The 26,299-nt window shown below is 41.6% G+C and overlaps 1 protein-coding gene across 1 annotated transcript in view; it reads right to left on the bottom strand.

Annotated features, from left to right (window-relative positions):
• Positions 1-26,299, bottom strand: part of LOC115140695 (protein patched homolog 1-like) — a 167,389-nt gene that overhangs the window by 94,935 nt on the left and 46,155 nt on the right. The window contains exons 6-11 of the mRNA XM_065026769.1: positions 25,912-26,113; positions 25,660-25,781; positions 12,473-12,620; positions 5,491-5,622; positions 5,176-5,331; positions 2,828-2,926 (exon numbers count right to left, since the gene is read on the bottom strand). Of these exons, the coding sequence (XP_064882841.1) occupies positions 2,828-2,926; positions 5,176-5,331; positions 5,491-5,622; positions 12,473-12,620; positions 25,660-25,781; positions 25,912-26,113 (859 nt within the window). The remainder of the gene's footprint in view (positions 1-2,827; positions 2,927-5,175; positions 5,332-5,490; positions 5,623-12,472; positions 12,621-25,659; positions 25,782-25,911; positions 26,114-26,299) is intronic.

Below are 26,299 nucleotides of genomic sequence, written 5' to 3'. Positions count from 1 at the left end.
GAGAGAGAGAGAGAGAGAGAGAGAGAGAGAGAGAAAGAGAGAGAGAGAGAGAGAGAGAGAGAGAGAGAGAGTTAAAGAGAGAGATAAAGAGAGAGATAAAGAGTTAAAGAGAGAGATAAAGAGAGAGATAAAGAGAGAGATAAAGAGTTAAAGAGCGATATAAAGAGAGAGAGAGAGAGAGAGAGAGAGAGAGAGAGAGAGAGAGAGAGAGAGAGAGAGAGAAAGAGAGAGAGAGATAAAGAGAGAGAGAGATAAAGACAGAGAAATCCCTTAGAATTTCAACCTGTTCAGATAGAGGGCTACAAAACACAACACATTGCAAGAGGAGATGCATCATGACGCCAATGATGTGATAATAAAATATATTGCAGAGCATTCGGAGGGAGATATCAACAGCTGCAAAACATCTTAGTATGTGTTTGATTGGATTAAGATATATGACAGGTGTCTGCCTCAGGTATTTCGTAGGGTTGTGTTTAGGAATGGAATACATTTCTCTTATCTCTCCATGACACCTTACTAAGCTCATGAGTACAAAGACTGCATGCAGCTTGTGTGGCTTTTTAGAGGAAAGAAAACAACTTTCTACCCACTCTTTGGTTGAGAGTTTCCTTTTGCGAGGGTGGAAACCTTCCTTTTTAACATGTATGAACACAGTAGTTAATCACGCAAGATTTGACTTCTGGGTTAACAGTTATTATACACACGCTAAGATCAAAAACACGATGCTCACACACATCTCACTAAAGTTCTACACGCACAAAACACAGTTCATCCCGTCTTAGCCCTATCTGCCCCGAATGGAGCTACGCAGAAACACACTCACACTATGTTTGTTGGGGTTGGGTGACGATGATAGACGATGATGGACAGCCAACCTTTTGACGGTGACGACATCGTGATGTGACAGACGATGGTTTGGGCTATTTGGTACATGGCTGGTGCCACACAGTAAATACCACGTGGGTGGCATTCCTAGTAACTGGCCTATCCCTACTGTTTGCTATAGCCTATTTCAATAAATATGTTATATGCAGAACGCAAGAGTAATTTAAGATAGACAGAGCAGAGAATTCCACCAAAGCAACGCAAAATGAAAAATATATAGATATTGGAGCCAATAGAGGGCTATCATATATCACAATGTTTCATGAGTACATCATCATGACAGGACAAAGGTTGACGTCACCCAACGCTAGCGCATGTGGAGTGTTGAGGACGTGTCAGACAGAAGAGATCAGGTTCATCTCTGTGTACTGTTCATCTGGGGAGAGAGGAAAGAGATCGGGTTCATCTCTGTTTACTGTTCATCTGGGGAGAGAGGAAAGAGATCAGGTTCATCTCTGTTTACTGTTCATCTGGGGAGAGAGGAAAGAGATCGGGTTCATCTCTGTTTACTGTTCATCTGGGGAGAGAGGAAAGAGATCAGGTTCATCTCTGTTTACTGTTCATCTGGGGAGAGAAGAAAGAGATCAGGTTCATCTCTGTTTACTGTTCATTTGGGGAGAGAGGAAAGAGATCAGGTTCATCTCTGTTTACTGTTCATCTGGGGAGAGAAGAAAGAGATCGGGTTCATCTCTGTGTACTGTTCATCTGGGGAGAGAGGAAAGAGATTTCATCTGTTTACTGTTCATCTGGGGAGAGAAGAAAGAGATCAGGTTCATCTCTGTTTACTGTTCATCTGGGGAGAGAAGAAAGAGATCAGGTTCATCTCTGTTTACTGTTCATCTGGGGAGAGAGGAAAGAGATCAGGTTCATCTCTGTTTACTGTTCATCTGGGGAGAGAGGAAAGAGATCAGGTTCATCTCTGTTTACTGTTCATCTGGGGAGAGAGGAAAGAGAACAGGTTCATCTCTGTTTACTGTTCATCTGGGGAGAGAAGAAAGAGATCAGGTTCATCTCTGTTTACTGTTCATTTGTTTACTGTTCATTTGGGGAGAGAGGAAAGAGATCAGGTTCATCTCTGTTTACTGTTCATCTGGGGAGAGAGGAAAGAGATCGGGTTCATCTCTGTTTACTGTTCATCTGGGGAGAGAGGAAAGAGATCAGGTTCATCTCTGTTTACTGTTCATCTGGGGAGAGAGGAAAGAGATCAGGTTCATCTCTGTTTACTGTTCATCTGGGGAGAGAGGAAAGAGATCAGGGGGAAAATAAAAACAAGTAAATACGTGTCTGTGTTTGCCCTTCTACACAGAAACACACACACACATGCAGGAACACACAGGCACACACACACACGCAGGAACACACACACACATGCAGGAACACGCAGGCACACGCAGGCACACACACACACACAGACACACACACATGCAGGAACACACACAAGCAGGCACACACACACACTCTACAAACCGTTTTAGTACCCCAGACTTCAAGAGCCCACATCCTATGCATTAGTGTACACAAAGTACACTCCTATAGACATTTGAATATCTGGCTGTGTGTGTGTGTGTGTATGTGTGTGTGTGTGTGTGTATTTTGTGCATGTGTGTGCGTCTGATGTTGCATCACAGGCACAGACAGGCTCAGACACATTCGTCTAGGTGAAGGATAAGAGGAGGGGGAGACAGAGAGAGGGAGAGAGGGAAGGGGATGGATAAGTTTATTTTCAATCTTCCCCAGAGCCCATATCTAAAAAGTGTCTTAGAGTGCTGATCTAGGATCAGGTTCCCCCTGTTCATACAATCATATTCATTATGCTTTAAATAAGTCAAAACTGGTCGCAGATTAGCTCTCAGACTAGTCCCTGCAGGCAGGGATTGAAGAAGCCATACCCACAGTGATCAGTGTGGTGTGGAAGCATAGTGTTGTTGTTGTGTTTCACCTCAAATGGGATCCTCTTGTTCTGTCCCGTCTCACTGAAGGCATGGGCCAGGAGAAACACATCATCCACACCTACACCTAGTGCCAGGAACGGAAGCACCTGAAACACACACGCACACCAGTTAGTCAGTCTGTGTGTGTGATGTGTTACCGAAGTCTGAAATACAGTATGTGCAGGAGGCAGAGTTTGTAACCTTCGACTGATAGAACGGTAGTGTAGATAACATATCAAAAGTTTGGGGTCATTTAGAAATATCATTCCTTTAGAAATATCATTTTTTTGTCCATTAAAATTACATCAAATTGATCAGAAATATGTGTAGACATTGTTAATGTTGTAAATTACTATTGTAGCTAGAAACTGTTTATTTTTTTAATGGAATATCTACATAGGCGTACTGAAACCTGATTAAAGAAGCAATAAAACTGTCCTTCTTTAGACTAGTTGAGTATCTGGAGCATCGGCATTTGTGGGTTCGATTACAGGCGCAAAATGGCCTTCTGAAACTCGTCAGTCTGTTCTTGTTCTAAGAAATTAAGGCTATTCCATTCGAGAAATTGCCAAGAAACTGAAGATCTCGTACAACGCTGTGTACAGTCGTGGGCAAAAGTTTTGAGAATGACACTAATATTAATTTTCACAAAGTCTGCTGCCTCAGTTTGTATAATGGCAATTTGCATAACCTCCAGAATGTTATGAAGAGTGATCAGATGAATTGCAATTAATTGCAAAGTCCCTCTTTGCCATGCAAATTAACTGAATCCCCCAAATAAATTTCCACTGCATTTCAGCGCTGCCACAAAATGACCCGCTGACATCATGTCAGTGATTCTCTAGTTAACACAGGTGTGAGTGTTGATGAGGACAAGGCTGGAGATCACTCTGTCATGCTGATTGAGTTCGAATAACAGACTGGAAGCTTCAAAAGGGGGGTGGTGCATGGAATCATTGTTCTTCCTCTGTCAACCATGGTTACCTGCAAGGAAACACATGCCGTCATTATTGCTTGCACAAAACGAGCTTCAGAGGCAAGGATATTCCTGCCATTAATAGTGCACCTAAATCAACCATTTATCGGATCATCAATAACTTCAAGGAGCGGTTCAATTGTTGTGAAGAAGGCTTCAGGGCGCCCAAGAAAGTCCAGCAAGCGCCAGGACCATCTCCTAAAATTGATTCAGCTGCAGGATCGGGGCACCACCAGTACAGAACTTGCTCAGGAATGGCAGCAGGCAGGTGTGAGTGCATCTGCATGCACAGTGAGGCGAAGACTTTTGGAGGATGGAATGGTGTCAAGAAGGGCAGCAAAGAAGCCACTTCTCTCCAGGAAAAACATCAGGGACAGACTGATATTATGCAAAAGGTACAGGGATTGGACTGCTGAGGACTGGGGTAAAGTCATTTTCTCTGATGAATCCCCTTTCCGATTTTTTGGGACATCCGGAGAAAAGCTTGTCCGGAGAAGACAAGGTGAGCACTACCATCAGTCCTGTGTCATGCCAACAGTAACGCATCCCGAGACCATTCATGTGTGGGGTTGCTTCTCAGCCAAGGGAGTGGTCTCACTCACAATTTTTCCTAAGAACACAGCCATGAATAAAGAATGGTACCAACACATCCTCCAAATGCAACTTCTCCCAACCTTCCAGGAACAGTTTGGTGACGAACATGGTCTTTTCCAGCATGATGGCGCACCTTGCCATAAGGCAAAAGTGATAACTAAGTGGCTTGGGGAACAAAACATCGATATTTTGGGTCCATGGCCAGGAAACTCCCCAGACCTTAATCCAATTGAGAACTTGTGGTCAATCCTCAAGAGGCGGGTGGACAAACAAAAACCAACAAATTCTGACAAACTCCAAGCATTGATTATGCAAGAAAGGGCTGCCATCAGTCAGGATGTGGCCCAGAAGTTAATTGACAGCATGCCAGGGCGGATATTGACTTTGACTGTGAGCATCTTGACCGTTTGGTATATAAGAAGTGCCCATCAAGCCAATCCAACTTGTGGGAGGTGCTTCAGGAAGCATGGGGTGAAATCTCTTTAGATTACCTCAACAAATTGACAACTAGAATGCCAAAGGTCTGCAAGGCTGTAAATATTGGAAATGGAGGATTCTTTGACAAAAGCAAAGTTTGAAGGACACAATAATTATTTCAATTCAAAATCATCATCGTCTTGACTATATTTCCAATTAATTTTGCAACTCATTTCATGTATGTTTTCATGGAAAACCGAGACATTTCTAAGTGACACCAAAGGTAGTGTATGTCACCTGTGTGTGTGTGTGTTGTGGGTGTGTGTGTTGTATGTTATGTGGGTGCGTTAGCCTGTGTGTGTGTGCTACCTGTGTGGTGGCAGCGTTGAAAGATATGCCCAGCAGAGAGCAGAGCCCCAGGCCTGCAGCCACAGACAGCGCCACCAAGAGGACACCAGCCAGTCCAACAGCTCCCTGAGACTTAGCACAGTCCCAGCGTAGCATGGTCAGACAGGCATAGGCCAACTACACAGAGAGAGAGAGCATGTTAATGCTCACACACACATGCTTACACACACACTTGCATACACACACTTGCCACACACACTTGCCACACACACACACACACACAGAGGTATAGTTGATTAAGTGTGTTGAGCCCCAGGTGTGTGTTGTCAGTCTCACCATGAGCAGGTAGCCGCTGGCCACTCGTATGACGCTGACATCAGAGAAAGACTTGAGGATGTCTTCCAGAGTGGTGGTGGTAAACGTCAACACTTTCTGAGACGAGTTGGCTGCTACACTCTGCTTTACCACCTGGGGAGAGAGAGAGAGAGAGAGAGAGAGAGAGAGAGAGAGAGAGCGAGAGAGAGAGAGAGAGAAAGAGAGAGAGAGAGAGAGAGAGAGAGAGAGAGAGAGGGAGAGAGAGAGAGCGAGAGAGAGGGAGAGAGAGAGAGAGAGAGAGAGAGAGAGAGAGAGAGAGAGAGAGAGAGAGAGAGAGGAGAGGGAGAGAGAGAGAGAGAGAGAGAGAGGTCACGATCAGATGAGCTCCTGCATTTTTCAGCATTTTCTTTAAAAAAAGATAGATTAGGAGTTAGATAAACTTGGAACACATACTGGATTCTACCCTCTACAACATAACCCCCACTTCAAATCAAAACTTAAAACCTACAACCTGATTTTGGACGGAATTACGGAATCACCTGGAAGGTTCACAACTACCAAGATTTATTTATCTATACAGCAAATCCTCTGGAAAACAACAGAAACCTGAAAACACCATCCAACCTGGAACTGAGTGAGTAATGCTTAGTCTGAAACTATATTTTATCCCCAAAAGCCAAGAAGAAAAATACACAGCATTACTTTATAAGGACTGAATTCTAACACAATTCTGCCAAGCTTGATACAGCTTCAACTAGCACTGACGTGTCAAGTGAGAGGTGTCAAAGCCCATTAGCCCAACAATGGCAGGAGAGTCACACAGTCTACCCCAACCAAATGGAGAGGCCTTAGAAGCTCCCTCCCGCTGTTCAGAGGTAAATAAAATACAGTAGCCTTTGCATGTAAAGAATGATAAGGCAAGAAAAGATTACAAAATGAAGCTCCTTATGGAAAATCAAGAGACACTTTTTGCTGACTATTACAAAAATGGGAACATCAGCAACCTTATCTTCCACACAAACCATCCCCTGGCATGGCACAGTGCTATATTAGCACACTACCCCTTTGTTAAGAGAGGGGGGGTTAACGAGGGGTGGAAACTCAGAATACTTGATAACGAGGACTCTGAGTCAAGTAATATAAATATCTATAAGTCCGGAACAGTAATGGTACAGAGTAACCCCAAACAGTTTCAGCTGGACATTCACCTAATCAAAGAATTAGCCCAGCAGGAGAAGCTCTCCCTTGATAAAGATACCCCCACACCGAGCGGGTCAGACCAGACCTCTTCATTATGTAACCCCACAGACGAGCAACCCCCAGCGGAGAGTCAACCTCCCAGCACAGATTACCACTCCCTCATTGAAATGAAGGACAAATTCACCCAGCTGGAGATAAGGCAGGTGGAGCTGGAACAGCAGGTGATTACACTTCAGTCAGCACAGACCCAGACAACAGTCCAGCACAACAACAGTCCCTTAACCAGACCCGGAGAGCTGGAGGTGGACAGAGACATATCTGCACTTTGGACAGTGGTGAGACAAATACAACAGGAGAAAGAGGAGCAGAACAGAGCACTAGAGGAGAGTATCAGACTGCTGGTGGAGGAGAGGTTGAGGGGGATGGAGGAGAGGGTGAGGGGGTTGGAGGAGAAGTTGAGGGGGACGGCGTGTGACAGAGAACAACCCACTAGAGAGGTGGCCACCCCCACAGAGAAGCAAGCAGAACAGCCCACCTCAGCACCCAACAAAAGTCTCGACACCACAGCAGAACAGTCCACACCAGACCCTGACCATAGAGTCGACACCACAGCAGAACAGTCCACACCAGACCCTGACCATAGAGTCGACATCACAGCAGAACAGACAAATGAAGAACCCCAAGCCCAGAGGCTCTCACCCCCTCTGAGCACCCCCCCTGTCAGCCACCCTGATAGCCCTTCTGACAACCCCCCCACACCCACTGAGGACAAACACAAGACACAGATTGTACTACTTATGGACTCAAATGGGAAATATATAGAAGAAAAAAAACTTTTTCCCAAACACAGTGTGTCTAAACTCTGGTGTCCAAACACCCAGCGCGCCCTAGACCCTCTGTCTGAGGCCAAACTAGGCTCACCCAGCCACATAATAATACACACAGGCACAAACGACCTGAGAGCACAGCAGGAAAGAGTGGCCACAGCACTGAAGGGAGTGATTGAAAAGGCTTCTTCTACTTTCCCCAACGCACAAGTGGTTATCTCCACCCTGCTACCACGAAAAGACTTCCACCCTGCCACAATACAGCGGGTAAATGCAAGTATTTCCCGTGACTGTGCCTCAAAACCAAACGTTTTCCTGTCCCACCACTCCACCCTGGACTTGAACAGCCTCTATGACCAGGTCCACCTCTACAAGGCAGCAGTGCCCACCTTTGCCCGAACTCTAAAGGACATCGCTCTCAAACGTATCCCCAACACTTCACACAGGAGCAACAGATCAATAGACACCCCACCCAGACCAGCGAGACACCCTCCCAGATCTGCAGGACCCCCCTGGACCTACACATAGAGGACCCACGCCAAGAGGAATTACATCCAGACCACAGTACACCCAGACACATCCACACCCCCACCCCAACCAATCAACACCCCCCCACGTCAACCATGCCCACACCCCATTTAGGCCCCCTCAGATCAGACCTATGCCACTCCTGCCCACCCCATGCACCCCACCCCCGCAAAGAGGGCCTCAACATGGAAGCCACACATACGCCCAGGTAGTGAGCGGGCAAACAGTCCCAACCCCCACTCTCACACTCGCCCAAGCCAATGGCATGTACCAGATGCTCAGCAGGCTCTGCTCACACTTACTGGCCTGAGGCCAAACCACGACCAACAACATTGGACACTCTATGGAACAAAAAGCCTTCACTATATTATCCTGGAATATCCAAGGCCTGAGGTCATCTGCCTTTGGCCTAAAGAGCAGAAACCCGGACTTCACCAAAGAAATCGGTAATACAGACATTGTCATCCTGCAAGAAACCTGGTATAGAGGAGACGGACCCACTGGTTGCCCTCTAGGTTACAGAGAGCTGGTAGTCCCATCCACCAAACTACCAGGTGTGAAACAAGGAAGGGACTCAGGGGGTATGCTAATTTGGTATAGAGCAGACCTAACTCACTCCATTATATTAATCAAAACAGGAACATTCTACATTTGGCTAGAAATTCAAAAGGAAATTACTGGATATTCACTTTGTATGTTGTCTACCTCACTTGCTTTGGCAATGTTAACACATGTTTCCCATGCCAATAAAGCCCTTGAATTGAATTGAATTGAGAGGGAGAGAGAGAGAGGGAGAGGGAGGAGGGGAGAGAGAGGAGGGGAGAGAGAGAGAGAGAGAGAGAGAGAGAGAGAGAGAGAGATAAGGAGAGAGAAAGAGATTGAGAGAGAGAGAGAGAGAGAGAGATTGAGAGGAGAGAGAGGAGAGAGAGAGAGAGAGAGAAAGAGAGAGAGAAAGAGAGAGATAAAGAGAGAGAGAGAGAGAGAGAGAGAGAGAGAGAAATAAATAACGAGAGAGATAAAGAGAGAGATATATGTATAGAGAGAGATAAAAGAGAGAAATAAAGAGAGAGAGAAATAAATAGAGAGAGAGAGAGAATGAGAGAGAGAATGAGAGAGAGAGAGAGAGAGAGAGAGAATAAAGAGAAAGAGAAAGAGGGATAGAGAAATAAATAAATAAAGAGAGAGATAAAAGAGAGAAATAAAGAGAGAGGGAGAGAGAGAGAGAGAGAGAGAGAGAGAGAGAGAAAGAGAGAGAGAGAGAGAGAGAGAGAGAAAGAGAGAGAGAGAGAGAGAGAGAGAGAGAGAGAGAGAAATAAATAAAATTGTGGGACAAACATCCAATTGAAGCCCTACTACATGCAGAATTCTGTCGGAAAATCCTACAAGTCCAGAGAAATACACCAACTAATGCATGTAGGGCAATTTCCAGTAATAATGAAAATACAGAAAAGATCATTAAAATTTTGGCTACATCTAAATTCAAGTCCAAATTCGAGTCTGTAATTTAAAGCACTTCAAACCCAAGAGCTGAGCCCAGAAACGAGCCCTCTCAGTCAGCTTGTGTTGGACCTCACCAACCAAGCTGACACCAGCACTGCTTCAAAAGAAAGAATTCCAAAAAGCAAAATCATGAACCAATCAAAGGAATCATATTTACAATACTGGAAAAACAAAACAAAATCCCAAAGCCGACTAAATTGCTATCTGACCCTAAACAGAGAATATGAATTGGCTGATTATCTCTACTCTGTCAGAGATATGAAGCAGAGACAGATCCTTACCAAGTACAGGCTGAGTGACCACCGATTGGCAATAGAAACCGGCAGACATGGCTACCCAAAGAGGAGCGTGTATGTGGTCACTGCATGACAGGGGAGGTAGAGACAGAGATGCACTTTCTCCTTTACTGTGATAAATATTCCTCACAAAGAGATTCATTATTCACAGAAATGACTACATATATTCCAAATTTTTACAAATTGAACCCAGAGGAAAAACTAAGAATACTCATGGGCGAAGGAGCAGTGGCTCCTCTTGCAGCCAAATATGTATTTTCCTGCCATCGCCTGAGGGACACTGAATAATAACATCTGCATAGTAAACAGTAACTTACTTATTATTACTATTATTGTTATTACTATAATTATTAATGTTTATCATTCCAAATATGGGTGGTAATGGTAGTGATAACAGTTTAGTGATGGTAGTAGTAGTCATAGTAATGATGATTGTAGTTGTAGTACTGATATAAAGAAGAAGATTGTCAGGATTTGGCCAGGGTTGTTCCGGTTTTTGGTCACTAGATGCCCCCATTGTGCCTTTTGACCTTTTGTTTTCCCTTGATCCCCATTATTATTTGCACCTGTGCCTCGTTTCCCCTGATTGTATTTAAACCCTTTGTTTTCCTCAGTCCTTTGCTCTGTGTTTGTATGTTAGCACCCAGCCCTAGTATTCTGTTAACTCTTGTTGATCCCGGTGGACGCTCTTGTGGAATTCTGTTTTTTGTTCTTGTTTATTTATTTTTGAGTATCTTTTGAGGCTTTTTGTGCTATACCTACCACCTTGTGGATTTACCTTTTTTGTCTTGGAGGATTACCTTTGTTCTTGTGGAATTCCTTATGAGGTTGTGGAGTTACATGTGTTCCTGAAGGACTTCACTTTTTACTACATTAAATACACCGTCTCAAGTACTGCTGTGTCTGCCTCATCTTCTGGGTTCTGCCGACTATTCGTGGCTCAGTTGGTTAAGTGACTGTTTCTCACTCCGGAGACCCGGGTTCGTAACCGGGTCCTGACAAAGATGACCGTTATTTAGTTATAAGTTAGTTAGTTATTTTGATTTTATATTTATTACATTTCTACTATTGACTGTTACCATTTCATTGTTATTATTTTTGTATTTAATTTTGTATTATTATTTACTACCATTTTATATTATTATTTGCTATCATTTATAATTTTGTTACAATGTATATTGTATACATTGTTGCTTTGGCAATATTGACACAATGTTTTTCATGCCAATAAAGTAGCTTGAATTTGAATTTGAGAAAGAGAGAGAGAGAGAGAGAGAGAGAGAGAAGGGAGAGAGGGAGAGAGAGAGAGAGCGTCAGCTAAATAACAGGTTGGATGGTGTAAATGATGTAAAAGCTAACAACTCTACAGGGTGAGTAGGAGAGGCTCTAAGATAGTACAGTACTGCAGCTGTGACCTTGATAAACACACACACAGATACACACATTATAAAACTCAATGCTTCTCTGGACTCTTTCACTGATGCTTACCAGAGCACTATTTCATTGACAAACTCACAAGCATAGAAGCACACACACACATACGCACAGACACATGCAGGCATGCACGGAAACACCACACACAGTAGATGTGTGGTCTGTGCCCCTGATGGTTAGAAGAGATTGATAAAAGCACAGTTCTCTCAAACAATGATCACACCTGTTCCCTCACACTGAACACTGGGCCCCAAAAATGAATGGCTGACACACACACACACACACACACACACACACACATACACACACATACACACACACAGGGTCATATCGTATGGAGCAGGGGTTAAGACCTTAAAAAACAAAGTTGATGTCACACATGAGCCACCAATGGGTCTGCAGCTGGGAAAGAGATTGTGCGTGTGTGTGTGCTCAAAAGATTCAGCGCCAGCCTGATGTTTTCCAGATGTCCTGCTCTCCCCTGCACAGCCCCCAACTCTAACCCACCGCCACACACCACTACTGGGACCACTCTCTACTGGAGGACCAGGCTTACATATGGGGTAAGCCAGGTTGCAAGTTCAGATACGGGGCCTACTGGGGGGCCCAGACTTCAGCTTCAGATAGGGGGCATGGGCTGTACTGGAGGGCCCAGACTTCAGCTTCAGATAGGGGGCATGGACTGTACTGGAGGGCCCAGAATTCAGCTTCAGATAGGGGACATGGGCTGTCCTGGAGGGCCCAGACTTCAGATTCAGATAGGGAACATGGGATTTACTGGGGGGCCCAGACTTCACATCTGTTAATGCTGGGCTGAAACTAAAATGTGCACCCTACCAGGATGGAGAAAACCATGATGCATATTCAATGCATTGCTAGGGCCTTCTTGAAACTATCACAGCCATAGTGCATTATATCATAAGCTGCTGCTGCTAGTGCTGCCTCCAAACTAGGGCAGAGGGACCGTTTCCTCCCGGCCTCTCCCATCTCCCTCTTAGGCCCACACAGGAGCAACTGGACTGAGGGGGAGGGAAGGCAGAGGGGGAGAGGAAGGGGAGGAGGACGGGAGGATAGAGGCTGGAATGTGCACATTACGTCTGCCATAGATAGGAATGCCCCTCTCTCTCTACACAGCATGTTTTTACAGTACACTCTGTATGGCTCCTAGTACAGTTTACTCCACTGTACACTCACACACACAAACACATACAGCATTACCTCTGAGTATTTCCTCTGCCAGGCCTCCAGTATGGCTGCGGCCTTGTCTTGGTTCCAGTTGATATGGGACACGTCCTCATAGCCCTTCAGGTGCTCAAACATCTGCTTAGGGGTCATCAGCTGGAACATGGTCTGTAACGCCTGGGCACTACACACACACGACAGAGAAAACACGTCAGATAAACTGGAGCAGCAGTTCCCAAACTAGGGGTCGTCTGATATGAAAATGGGGTCGAGGGAGAATTTCCTAAATGTGTATATAGATAAACACAACATGGCCAAAAGTATGTGGAAACATTTAATTTGTCGAACATTTAATTCCAAAATCATGGGCATTAATATGGACTTGGTCCCACTTCTGCTGCTATAACAGCCTCCACTCATCTGGGAAGGCTTTCCACTAGATTTTGGAACATTGATGTGGGGACTTGCTTCCATTCAGCCACAAGAGCATTAATGAGGTTGGGCGATTAGGCCTGGCTCACAGCCGGCGATCCAATTTATCCCAAAGGTATTCAATGGGATTGAGGCCAGTCAACTTCTTCCATACCGATCTCGACAAACCATTTCTGTATGGACCTCACTTTGTGCACAGGTTCATTGTAATGCTGAAACAGGAAAGGGCCTTCCCCAAATTGTTGCCACAAAGTTGGAAGCACAGAATCATCTAGAATGTCATTAAATGCTGTAGCGGTAAGATTTGCCTTCACTGGAACTAAGGGGCCTTCCCCGAACCATGAAAAATTATTATTCCTCCTCCACCAAACTTTACAGTGTGCACTATACATTGGGGCAGGTAGCGTTCTCCTGGCATCTTCCAAATCTCAGATTCGTCATTCGGACTGCCAGATGGTGAAAGGTGATTCATCACTCCAGAGAATGCATTTCCACTGCTCCAAAGTCCAATGGTGTTAAACTTTACACCACTCCAGCCGATACTTGGCATTGTGCATGGTGATCTTAGGCATGTGTGCGGCTGCTCGGCCATGGAAACCCATGCCATGAAGCTCCCGACGAACAGTTATTGTGCTGACGTTGCTTCCAGAGGCAGTTTGAAACTAGGTAGTGAATGTTCCAACCAAGGAAGGACGATTTATACACGCTACGAGCTTCAGCACTCGGCGGTCCCGTTCTGTGAGCTTGTGTGGCCTACCACTTCGCGGCTGAGCCGTTGTTGCCCCTAAACTTTTCCAATTCACAATAAGAGCACTTACAGTCAACTGGGGCAGCTTCAGCAGGGCAGAAATTTTACGAACTGACTAGTTGGAAAGGTGGAATCCTATGACGCTGACACGTTGAAAGTCACTGAGCTCTCCAGTAATGCCATTCTACTGCCAATGTTTGTCTATGGAGATTGTATGGATAGCTGTTTCCTCGATTTTTACACCTGTCAGCAATGGGTGTGGCTGAAATAATCGAATCCATTAATTTGAAGGGTTGTCCACATACTTTATAGCGCCATTAGATCATGGGAAAAGGCCACTCTTGACAGTTGCACTTGAATCATTCCCATGGTGAATGGCAAGGCCTGTTACGCTATGAAGCCACACACTATTGCAGAGACTTTGATATTACCGGCTGCAATTGACATTGTGAAAAGAATGTTTGGGGAGGTAGAAGCACAGAAACTCACATCAATGTCTTTGTCAGATAACACCGTGAAACAAAGAATTTATGCTATTGCTAGCAATCAAGAGTAAACTCTGACTGAACGACTCAAACTCCCCAGGTTATGCTCTCCAAATGGACGTTAGCTGTGAGATGCAGAGATGCCCATGCATTGACTTTTGTTTGCTATACATGTTGGGGGATGCTATTCTTGATGACATATTGTTTTGTCTCACGATTCCTGAGCATGAAATGGCACAAGGGATGGTCTGTGTGCTGCGTGGCCATATTGACGAAAAACAGATTCCATGGGAGTGAATATCAGACTTTTGCACAGATGGGGCTCCATGTATGGTGGGATGCCGGGCAGGTCTCTGCACTCTATTCATGAATGAGTTTCCTTCTGCCATATGGACACATTGTATGATACACCGAGAGCAATTGGCAGAAAAAGAGCTGAGCACAGAACTCGGAGATATACTGATTGTTAACTACATCAAACCGCAACAACTGCACACTCGCCTGTACACAAAACTATGTGGCGATATGGGATCAGAGCATGACGATGTTCTATTTCACTCCGAGGCTTGGTGGTTATCAAGGGGGAGTGTTGGAAAGAGTTTTTGCATTGAGAGAGGAACTGTTGTCATTCACAATGGATGGAAAATTACCGACTTGGTTGACTTTCTATGTAATGAAAAGAAAATGTGTCTCACTGCTTATGTAACTGTCATATTTGGGGAACTGAACGAACTGAACACAAGCATGCAGGGGAAATACAAAAACATTCTACAGATGTGTGACAGAATCAGTCCATTCAGAGGAAATTATTATTATTGGAGAGAGAGTCTTTCAAAAGTCAACCATGCCCCGTTTCCTCGGCTGTGCATGTTTCCAACAGAAAAAAGAATCAGAAAGTGACTGCTCACCTCCAACACTTTGGGAACTACTTCCCAATCCATTTGACTGTTGACATGCCGGCAAGTGAAATCGAACAGCTGATCGAGCTGTCATGTGAACAAATGCTGCAGACAACGCATTCACGGGTCACTACGTAGGAGTTTTGGTTCCTAACTCAAAGGGAAATACCCTGCCGTCTCCCTCTGACCATTAATGCAGTGTTCAAAACAACTGGGAACTGGGAAGTCTCCCGACTTCCATCTTCAACGTGTTCAAGACAACTGGAAACTCTGTAAAAAACGAGCGCCGACTGAGGGAAATCGTTTTGAATATTCATCCAACTCAGAATTCCAACTCGGGAACTCGGACCTCTTTCTAGAGCACCGACTTTCAGCCCTGAAGATCACTGACGTCATGATTTGACCTCATATTTTTCCCATTTGTCATGAAAGCACCCTAAAACGAATGGTACCATTGCCAGTTAGTATCTATGTTAACTACAACAACAAAAACTCACATGGTTGGGGTCGAGAGAATTTCAGACATCAAAATAGGGTCGTGGGCCCAAAAAGTTTGGGAACCCCTGCACTCCACAGTCCACAGCAACATTTTCATGATATAATGTAGCAGTCAGTGAGGGCAGAGGGGGACATATAGCCTCCCTCTGGGGCAGCAGGTAGCCTAGTGGTTAGAGTGTTGGACTAGTAAACGAAAGATCAAATCCCCAAGCAGACAATGTAAAAATCTGCCCCTGAACAAGGCACTTAACCCACTGTTCCTAAGCTGTCATTGAAAATAAGAATTTGTTCTTAACTGACTTGCCTAGATAAATAAAGGTAAAATAAATAAATAAACATATGCTCCTAAACAAACCCTGATGGATGTCATTGGTTTAAGATCTATACATCACCAGTTTGCTGGAGTGTCTTTTATTATTATTATTATGTTACAGAGACCCTGGGCTGATATTATTATTATTATTATGTTATAGACCCTGGGCTGATATTATTATTATTATGTTATAGTCACTGGGCTGATATAATTATTATTATTATTATTATGTTATAGAGATCCTGGACTGACATTATTATTATTATTATTATGTTACAGAGATCCTGGGCTGATATTATTATTGTTATTATTATGTTACATAGACCCTGAGCTGATATTATTATTGTTATTATTATGTTACAGAGACCCTGGGCTGATATTATTATTGTTATTATTATGTTACAGAGACCCTGGGCTGATATTATTATTATTATTATTATGTTACAGAGATCCTGGGCTGATATTATTATGTTACAGAGATCCTGGGCTGATATTATTATTGTTATTATTATGTTACAGAGACCCTGGGCTGATATTATTATTATTATTATTATGTTACATAGACCCTGGGCTGATATTATTATTATTATGTTACAGAGACCCTGGGCTGATATTATTATTATTATTATTATTATGTTACAGAGACCCTGGGCTGATATTATTATTATTATGTTAAAGAGACCCTGGGCTGATATTATTATTTTTATTATTATTATGTTACAGAGACCCTGGGCTGATATTATTATTATTATTGTTATTATTATGTTACAGAGACCCTGGACTGACATTATTATTATTATTATGTTATAGACCCTGGGCTGATATTATTATTATTATGTTACAGAGACCCTGGGCTGATATTATTATTATTATTATTATTATGTTACAGTGACCCTGGGCTGATATTATTATTATTATGTTAAAGAGACCCTGGGCTAATATTATTATTTTTATTATTATTATGTTACAGAGATCCTGGGCTGATATTATTATTATTATTATTATTATTATGTCACAGAGACACCGGAATAATAATAATATCAGCCCAGGATCTCTGTTACATAATAATTATAATTATAATATCAGCCCAGGATCTCTGTAACATAATAATAATATCAGCCTAGGATCTCTGTAACATAATAATAATAATAATATCAGTCCAGGATCTCTGTAACATAATAATAACAATAATAATATCAGCCCAGGATCTCTGTAACATAATAATAATAATAATAATCAGCCCAGGGTCTCTGTAACATAATAATAACAATAATAATATCAGCCCAGGATCTCTGTAACATAATAATAACAATAATAATATCAGCCCAGGGTCTCTGTAACATAATAATTATAATTATAATATCAGCCTAGGATCTCTGTAACATAATAATAATAATAGTACTATCATCCCAGGATCTCTGTAACATAATAATAATAATAATAATAATATCAGCCCAGGGTCTCTGTAACATAATAATAACAATAATAATATCAGCCCAGGATCTCTGTAACATAATAATAACAATAATAATATCAGCCCAGGATCTCTGTAACATAATAATAACAATAATAATATCAGCCCAGGATCTCTGTAACATAATAATAACAATAATAATATCAGCCCAGGATCTCTGTAACATAATAATAACAATAATAATATCAGCCCAGGATCTCTGTAACATAATAATAATAATAATATCAGCCCAGGGTCTCTGTAACATAATAATAATAATAATAATATCAGCCCAGGATCTCTGTAACATAATAATAACAATAATAATATCAGCCCAGGATCTCTGTAACATAATAATAACAATAATAATATCAGCCCAGGGTCTCTGTAACATAATAATAATATCAGCCCAGGGTCTATGTAACATAATAATAACAATAATAATATCAGCCCAGGATCTCTGTAACATAATAATAACAATAATAATATCAGCCCAGGGTCTCTGTAACATAATAATAACAATAATAATATCAGCCCAGGATCTCTGTAACATAATAATAATAATAATAATAATATCAGCCCAGGATCTCTGTAACATAATAATAACAATAATAATATCAGCCCAGGGTCTCTGTAACATAATAATATCAGCCCAGGATCTCTGTAACATAATAATATCAGCCCAGGGTCTATGTAACATAATAATAATAATATCAGCCCAGGATCTCTGTAACTTAACAATAATAATAATATCAGCCCAGGCTCTCTGTAACATAATAATAATATCAGCCCAGGGTCTCTGTAACATAATAATATCAGCCCAGGATCTCTGTAACATAATAATATCAGCCCAGGGTCTATGTAACATAATAATAATAATAATAATATCAGCCCAGGATCTCTGTAACTTAACAATAATAATAATATCAGCCCAGGATCTCTGTAACATAATAATAATAATAATAATATCAGCCAAGGGTCTATGTAACATAATAATAATAATAATAATATCATCCCAGGATCTATGTAACATAATAATAATAATAATAATATCAGCCCAGGATCTCTGTAACATAATAATATCAGCCCAGGATCTCTGTAACATAATAATAACAATAATAATATCAGCCCAGGATCTCTGTAACATAATAATAACAATAATAATATCAGCCCAGGGTCTCTGTAACATAATAATAACAATAATAATATCAGCCCAGGATCTCTGTAACATAATAATAATAATATCAGCCCAGGATCTCTGTAACATAATAATAATAATATCAGCCCAGGATCTCTGTAACATAATAATAACAATAATAATATCAGCCCAGGAGTCTATAACATAATAATAACAATAATAATATCAGCCCAGGATCTATGTAACATAATAATAATAATATCAGCCCAGGATCTCTGTAACATAATAATAATAATAATAATATCAGCCCAGGGTCTCTGTAACATAATAATAACAATAATAATATCAGCCCAGGATCTCTGTAACATAATAATAATAATATCAGCCCAGGGTCTATAACATAATAATAATAATAATATCAGCCCAGGGTCTCTGTAACATAATAATAACAATAATAATATCAGCCCAGGGTCTCTGTAACATAATAATAACAATAATAATATCAGCCCAGGATCTATGTAACATAATAATAACAATAATAATATCAGCCCAGGGTCTCTGTAACATAATAATAACAATAATAATATCAGCCCAGGATCTATGTAACATAATAATAACAATAATAATATCAGCCCAGGGTCTCTGTAACATAATAATAACAATAATAATATCAGCCCAGGATCTATGTAACATAATAATAACAATAATAATATCAGCCCAGGGTCTCTGTAACATAATAATAACAATAATAATATCAGCCCAGGATCTCTGTAACATAATAATAATAATATCAGCCCAGGGTCTATAACATAATAATAATAATAATAATATCAGCCCAGGTTCTATGTAACATAATAATAACAATAATACTATCAGCCCAGGGTCTCTGTAACATAATAATAACAATAATAATATCAGCCCAGGATCTATGTAACATAATAATAATAATAATAATATCAGCCCAGGATCTATGTAACATAATAATAACAATAATAATATCAGCCCAGGGTCTCTGTAACATAATAATAATAATAATAATATCAGCCCAGGATCTATGTAACATAATAATAATAATAATATCAGCCCAGGGTCTATAACATAATAATAATAATAATATCAGCCCAGGATCTCTGTAACTTAACAATAATAATAATATCATCCCAGGATCTCTGTAACATAATAATAATAATAATATCAGCCCAGGATCTCTGTAACATAATAATATTAATATCTGCCCAGGGTCTCTGTAACATAATAATAATAATAGTACTATCATCCCAGGGTCTCTGTAACATAATAATAATAATAGTACTATCATCCCAGGATCTCTGTAACATAATAATAATAATAGTACTATCATCCCAGGATCTCTGTAACATAATAATATCAGCCCAGGATCTCTGTAACATAATAATATCAGCCCAGGATCTCTGTAACATAATAATAACAATAATAATATCAGCCCAGGATCTCTGTAACATAATAATAATAATAATAATAATATCAGCCCAGGATCTCTGTAACATAATAATAACAATAATAATATCAGCCCAGGGTCTCTGTAACATAATAATAATATACAGTGTCTCCTGACCCCTCCTGTCTCAGCCTCCAGTATTTATGCTGCAGTAGTTTATGTGTCGGGGGGCTGGGGTCAGTTTGTTATATCTGGAGTACTTCTCCTGTCCTATTCGGTGTCCTGTGTGAATCTAAGTGTGCGTTCTCTAAGTCTCTCCTTCTCTCTTTCTTTCTCTCTCTCGAAGGACCTGAGCCCTAGGACCATGCCCCAGGACTACCTGACATGATGACTCCTTGCTGTCCCCAGTCCACCTGGCCATGCTGCTGTTCCAGTTTCAACTGACCTGAGCCATAGGACCATGCCCCAGGACTACCTGACATGATGACTCCTTGCTGTCCCCAGTCCACCTGGCCATGCTGCTGCTCCAGTTTCAACTTCCACCTGACTGTGCTGCTGCTCCAGTTTCAACTGTTCTGCCTTATTATTATTCGACCATGCTGGTCATTTATGAACATTTGAACATCTTGGCCATGTTCTGTTATAATCTCCACCCGGCACAGCAAGAAGAGGACTGGCCACCCCACATAGCCTGGTTCCTCTCTAGGTTTCTTCCTAGGTTTTGGCCTTTCTAGGGAGTTTTTCCTAGCCACCGTGCTTCTACACCTGCATTGCTTGCTGTTTGGGGTTTTAGGCTGGGTTTCTGTACAGCACTTTGAGATATCAGCTGATGTACGAAGGGCTATATAAAGACAGAGATCCTGGGCAGATATTATTATGTTACAGAGATCCTGGGATGATAGTACTATTATTATTATTATTATTATTATTATTATGTTCCAGAGATCCTGGGCAGATATTATTATTATTATTATGTTACAGAGATCCTCGGCAGATATTGTTATTATTATTATGTTACAGAGATCCTGGGCAGATATTATTATGTTACAGAGATCCTGGGCAGATATTATTATGTTACAGAGATCCTGGGATGATAGTACTATTATTATTATTATTATTATTATGTTCCAAAGATCCTGGGCAGATATTATTATTATTATTATTATGTTACAGAGATCCTGGGCAGATATTATTATGTTACAGAGATCCTGGGCAGATATTATTATGTTACAGAGTTCCTGGGATGATAGTACTATTATTATTATTATTATTATTATGTTCCAGAGATCCTGGGCAGATATTACTATTATTATTATTATGTTACAGAGATCCTGGGCAGATATTATTATGTTACAGAGATCCTGGGCAGATATTACTATATTACAGAGATCCTGGGCAGATATTATTATGTTACAGAGATCCTGGACAGATATTATTATGTTACAGAGATCCTGGACTGACATTAGCCTTAATCTTTGTGGGTAATAAAAGGGGCAGCAGCTAGTAAAGGTGATGTAGGCAGTATGCATCGTGGGTAGTGCCACTCTGGGCAGTTACAGAGACGCAATTCCAGGCAGCTAAAAGCGCTGTAAGCAGCAGCAAAAATGCCATGCCTGCCATGCCCGCGGCCCACCTAAAAATCCCCTTGGGCAGCTAAATAACACACACAAACACACACGCTCACTCAGACTCACACACACACGAATGCACATCAACACACCCACATCTCTAATGGTCAGTCCCTGCCAACCAAGCAAAAATACAACCACAAAAACAAAGAAATACACACTGTGTGTTTGTGTGTGTGTGTGTGTGTGTGTGTGTTTGTGTATTTGTGCGTGTATATGTGTGAGTCTGAGTGAGTTTGTGTGAGTGTGCATGTGTGCGTGTGTATATGTGTGTTTAGAGTTAAAGATAACTATTGCCTGCCTACTTTAAACTGCACTTTAATTAGAAAATCTCCAGGGCATTTGTTAAATCACAAACAAATCTCTATAGATCAGTTCTCTCCAAACCATGCCAGGCAGAAAGTGCTTACTGTGCATTCTGGCCTGCACTAATCATTTGTCCCAAATAGCATTCTATTCCCAATGTAGTGAACAACTTTCACCAGAAACAAGGGCACAATATAGGGAATGGGGTGCCATTTTGGATGCACCCTTAATGTTACTTGGAGTGTACGTTGTTTATTTATACATGTACAGTATGTAGCCTGGCCAACTGAGTGTTAGTGTGTGTTTTAAGCGGTAGGCTGTGTGTGTGTGTGTGTGTGTGTGTGTGTGTGTGTGTATGTTAGAGTGTGCAGTGCTGTAAATCTTGCAGTCATTACCAGATTCCATTGAAATCTAAGAGCTCCAGCTGTTCCTGCTCAACTCTGGCTGTGCTGCCTGGACACTAGATCCTCTGTATATACACACAGACACACACACACACTCTCCCTCTCTCTCCTCTCTTTTTCCCATCTCTTTCACTCGCTCTCTCTCTCTTCTTTCTTTCTCTCTCAATTCAATTCAATTTAAGGGCTTTATCGGTATGGGAAATTATTATATTGCCAAAGCAAGTGAAATAGAAAATAAACAAAATAAAATGTACAGTAAACATTACTCACGAAAGTTCCAAAAGAATAAAGACATTTAAAATGTCATATTATGCCCCAAAACAGTGTTGTAATGATGTGCAAATAGTTTTGAGAATGACACAAATATGAATTTTCACAAAGTCTGCTGCCTCAGTTTGTATGATGGCAATTTGCATAACCTCCAGAATGTTATGACGAGTGATCAGATGAATTGCAATTAATTGCAAAGTCCCTCTTTGCCATGCAAATGAACTGAATACCCCAAAAACATTTCCACTGCATTTCAGCCCTGCCACAAAAGGACACGCTGACATCATGTCAGTGATTCTCTCGCTAACACAGGTGTGAGTGTTAACGAGGACAAGGCTGGGGATCGTTCTGTCATGCTGATTGAGTTCGAATAACAGACTGGAAGCTTCAAAAGAAGGGTGGTGCATGTTGTGCATTGTTCTTCCCTTGTCAACCATGGTCACCTGCAAGGAAACACGTGCCGTCATCATTGCTTTGCACAAAAAGGGCTTCACAGGCAAGCATATTGCTGCCAGTAAGATTGCACCTAAATCAACCATTTATCGGATCATCAAGAACTTCAAGGAGAGCGGTTCAATTGTTGTGAAGAAGGCTTCAAAGTGCCCAAGAACGTCTAGCAAGCGCCAGATCCATCTCCTATAGTTGATTTAGCTGCGGGATCGGGGCACCACCAGTACAGAGCTCGCTCAGGAATGGCAGCAGGCAAGTGTGAGTGCATCTGCACGCAGTGAGGCGAAGACTTTTGGAGGATGGCCTTGTGTCAAGAAGGGCAGCAAAGAAGCCACTTCTCTCCGGGTAAAACATCAGGGACAGACTGATATTCTGCAAAAGGTACAAGGATTGGACTGCTGAGGACTGGGGTAAAGTAATTTTCTCTGATGAATCCCATTTCCGATTGTTTGGGACATCCGGAAAAAAGCTTGTCCGGAGAAGACAAGGTGAGCTCTACCATCAGTCCTGTGTCATGCATGTGTGAGTGCAAGAATGGGCTGCCATCAGTGGCCCAGAAATTAATTGACAGCATGCCATGGTGGATTGCAGAAGTCTTGAAAAAGAAGGGTCAACACTGCAAATATGGACTCTTTGCATCAACTTCATGTAATTGTCAATAAAAGCCTTTGACACTTATGAAATGCTTGTAATTATACTTCAGTCTTTCATAGTAACATTTGACAATAATATCTAAAGACACTGAAGCAGCAAACTTTGTGGAAATTAATATTTGTGTCATTCTCAAAACTTTTGGCCACAACTGTACAAAAGGGAAAATAAATTAACATAAATATAGGTTGTATTTACAATGGTGTTTGTTCTTCACTGGTTGCCCTTTTCTTGTGGCAACAGGTCACAACTCTTGCTGCTGTGATTACACACTGTGGTATTTCACCCAATAGATATGGGGGTTTATCAAAATTGTATTTGTTTTCAAATTCTTTGTGGGTCTGTGTAATCTGAGGGAAATAAGTGTCTCTAATATGGTCATACATTGCGCCGGAGGTTAGGAAGTGCAGCTCAGTTTCCTCCTCATTTTGTGGGCGGCAGTGTGCACATAGCCTGCCTTCTCTTGAGAGCCAGGTCTGCCTACTGTGGCCTTTCGCAATAGCAAGGCTATGCTCACTGAGTCTGTACATAGTCAAAGATTTCCTTAATTTTGGGTCACAGTGGTCAGGTAGTCTGCCACGGTGTACTCTCTGTTTAGGGCCAAATAGCATTCTAGTTTGCTCAGTTTTTTTGTCAATTCTTTCCAACTTGTCAAGTAACTATATTTTTGTTTTCTCATGATTTGGTTGGGTCTAATTGTGTTACTATCCTGGGGCTCTGTGAGGTCTATTCGTGAATAGAGCCCCAGGACCAGCTTGCTTTGGAGACTCTTCTCCAGGTTCATTTCTTTGTAGGTGATGACTTTGTTTTGGAAGGTTTGGGAATCACTTCCTTTGAGGTGGTTGTAGAATTTAACTGCTCTTTTCTGGATGTTGATAATTAGCGGGTATCAGCCTAATTCTGCTATGCATGCATTATTTAGTCTCAATTTGGTGTTTGTCCCATTTTGTGAATTCTTGGTTGGTGAGTGGACCCCAAACCTCACAACCATAAAGGGCAATGTGTTCTATAACTGATTTAAGTATTTTTTGCCAGATCCTAATTGGTATGTTGAATTTTATGTTCCTTTTGACAGCGTAGAAGGCCCTTCTTGCCATGTCTCTCAGATCGTTCACAGCTTTGTGAAAATTACCTGTGGCGCTGATGTTAAGGTCGAGGTATGCATTGTTTTTTTGTGTGCTCTAGGGCAACGGTGTCTAGATGGAATTTTGGAACAACATTATTATTATTTTTTGTTTAAAGGGGTGGATCAGCTAAATATTGCGGAAAGATTATTGGTTCCATCAATGTAATTGTCTGCATAATTTCCAATCCCCCAAATATTTTTGGGGTAAATATATATATATATATCCATACACACATGCATATATATACACATATATACATACTCATACCTATATAGACATACTTACTTTTTAAAAGAATATACCTTTATTATTATTCCCCTCAAACCCTACCACCGATCCCCCAATTGAAGTAAACTAATAAACACTTCTGCGTTTACCTTCAATTTATACATCTTATACACATTTTACATTCACAGTCTATTTTACAATAGTTATCTTTTGTTTGTTTTAAGTCCTGCCTCTATTTCTGATGTCCATCCAGTTTGATTTCTATGTGGAACTGTGCTATTTCACAAAAGTTCTGAACCTATATACATTTTACAGACCCCGTATGTTCTACATGTTTTATCTTGTTATTAGTCCCACCCTTCAGCTCCATTCAACCTCTCCCATCTATCTCTCAGCATCATCCATTTTGGATTTCTATTTGCCATATATTTTAACTGTGCTGTGATGCTTCACAAAATAATTGAACCTTCCTATTCTCATAGCTTCTACAGATTGTAAATTAAAAATAAACATTTTTGCTAAAATAATTATTATATTATTGATTGATTGACTATGGCTTTTCAAATCACCCAGTATTGCTGTCTGCAGCGTTAGTTCTAGGCAAATGTTGCAATTCTTCAGCCATTCCTGGAACTGTGACCAAAAACACCATTATTTGTGTCTTACTGAGATAGACTGGCAGGGCCCAGGTCTGACAGAATCTGGGCAGAAGATCTAGGTGCTGATGTAGGCCCTCTCTGCTGTAGGTCCTCTCTCTCTATCTCTCTCTTTCCTACCTGAGTAGTGGTCCGGTGCCATTCTTGGTGGTCCCCCCTACAATCAGCTCTTCCTGCCAGTGCATGTACTTCCTGGAGAGGCCATGGCAGCCGCCAGTCAGGATGCGAGCCAAGTCAAAGGGCTACAACACAACAACATAGTCAATGGGTCTGTGTCTCTATGGGTGTGTGCATGCATGTGTACAAACAGCATATACATGGATGTGTGTGCGCATGTGTGTGTGTTTCTGCACCATGCGTGTGTGTGTGTACCTTGGTGGTGTTCTTGTTGGGGGCAGTGAGGGGACAGTCGGGGTCTTGGGGGTTGAGACAGGGCCGGTCCATGTAGCCATGTCCCACGTCAGCCTTCTCCAGCATCACCTCCCAGCTGTCTACCTGGACCTTCAGAGCCCGAAGCTCTGTCAGGAACTCCTTGGGGTCAAAGTTGGTCCACTGCAGAGGGTGTGATATGCCACTAGGAGTGGTGGGTAGACAAAACTCCAAATCACAGAAATCCACAATCTCCAACATCAAACCAACACTCCAGAAACAAAAACTCCAGAACTCAACACTCCAGAACCCAGCACTCCAGGGAGCAACATTTGTAAATCGTAGTTTCCAGAGCTATAGGCAGTGATGTGATCTGTGTGCTGGATTTGGT

Source organism: Oncorhynchus nerka, linkage group LG13 (genome assembly GCF_034236695.1).
Source record: "Oncorhynchus nerka isolate Pitt River linkage group LG13, Oner_Uvic_2.0, whole genome shotgun sequence".
Classification (NCBI taxonomy): Eukaryota; Metazoa; Chordata; class Actinopteri; order Salmoniformes; family Salmonidae; genus Oncorhynchus; species Oncorhynchus nerka.
Note: the sequence above shows the minus strand (reverse complement) of the source record. Positions and strands in the feature narration are given on the sequence as shown.